General features: G+C 34.0%; 1 protein-coding gene across 1 annotated transcript in view; it reads left to right on the top strand.

Moving 5' to 3' along the window:
• The window catches only part of POLQ (polymerase (DNA directed), theta), a 147,229-nt gene that overhangs the window by 101,804 nt on the left and 43,988 nt on the right, over nucleotides 1-1,437 (top strand). The window contains exon 21 of the mRNA XM_012639541.1: nucleotides 1,114-1,288. Coding sequence (XP_012494995.1) covers nucleotides 1,114-1,288 — 175 coding nt within the window. The remainder of the gene's footprint in view (nucleotides 1-1,113; nucleotides 1,289-1,437) is intronic.

Raw genomic sequence — 1,437 nt, 5'->3', positions numbered from 1 at the left:
TCCAGCCTGGGCAACATACCAAGACCCTGTCTCTAAAAAAAAACGATTAAAAAATTTAAAAAATAAGAAAATCTGGATCATAATCTAACAGTTGTATTGTTTCTACTGTTAAAACAGTACAAAGATTTATAAACTCAGACCTATAAACATTACTTAATTATTACCATCTACTACCCTGGGACTTCTAGTATATTGTAATTTGTAGAGTTTTATGAACATGGAGAAGGATGTGGAAGAATTTTTAAAAAGAAAAACCCAGCCAGAACAAATATAACATTTTTTTGTGTGTTCTAGGACAAAATAGTAAGTTTTCCATGAGTTTTAAGAATTTAATCTGCTAATTTCAAATAAAGTTGCTAATCACAATCATGAAAACTGTATGTATGCATTAGTGGGAAAGAAGAGAGAAAGGGCTTAATTTTACATTTTTACTGAAGTTCCAATGGAAAGATAAGGATAGAAAATACAGCATCAGAACTGTCCAGGTTGCCATTGTATAGACTTTTGATCCTTATACCATTAGCTTTAATTTCCCTGCCCTTGGGAAGTTTCCACAGCTACAGGCTGCAGTACAACTTTTTATTTGGTCTCATTGGCCCTTTTATACCGCAAGTTCCTATTCCTTAATAGTTCATTGGAAGTCCATAGCATGGAAAATTCAAAGTTTTAAAAGTAAATGTCTTGGTTTCCATATGGTTTACATATCAAGGAAAGTATCAACCAAAGTATCAGGGAAAGAAGGAAAACAGCTGGGATACTTCCAGTCATGAGAGGAATGGAGGGGGAAAATGCGTGAAGAACAGAGATGATAGAAACTCTTGGTGGGGCGTGGGGAGGTAGTTACTTTGCTAAACTGACACTTAATTGATTTTTTTTTAAAAGGTAGCTGTAAATTGATAACGCTCAGCCTTATCACATTTGCATTTTCTAAAGTATAGTTATAGTTTTATCAATATGATGGTTTCCAAGAAAACTCAAACAGTGGTTTTGAGTTGTAGATACAAGAGTTATCAAATTTAATTTTGAGACTGTATCATTTACCTAAAAGAGATTCTAGTTTACTATGAAATTTGGGCAAGAATCCAATCTTACCTTATTATATTTCTTTGGCAGGATGTTTTAAATAAATTAAAGGCATTACATCCTTTACCAGGCTTGATACTGGAATGGAGAAGAATCACTAATGCAATTACCAAAGTGGTCTTTCCCCTGCAGCGGGAAAAGCGTCTGAATCCTTTTCTTGGAATGGAAAGAATCTATCCTGTATCACAATCACACACTGCTACAGGTGATGATAAATCTCAAATATGAATAATATCCAATTTTGAAAGAAAAAAATTTTCATATACAGGCAGTCCCTGGGTTGCAGACAACCTGACTTATAGCATTCCTTACTTACAAATGGGCTCCCAAGGCTCCCCATAACAATAATTTATA

The sequence above is a fragment of the Propithecus coquereli genome, unplaced genomic scaffold (assembly GCF_000956105.1).
Source record: "Propithecus coquereli isolate 6110/MARCELLA unplaced genomic scaffold, Pcoq_1.0 Scaffold10, whole genome shotgun sequence".
Taxonomy (NCBI): Eukaryota; Metazoa; Chordata; class Mammalia; order Primates; family Indriidae; genus Propithecus; species Propithecus coquereli.
Note: the sequence above shows the minus strand (reverse complement) of the source record. Positions and strands in the feature narration are given on the sequence as shown.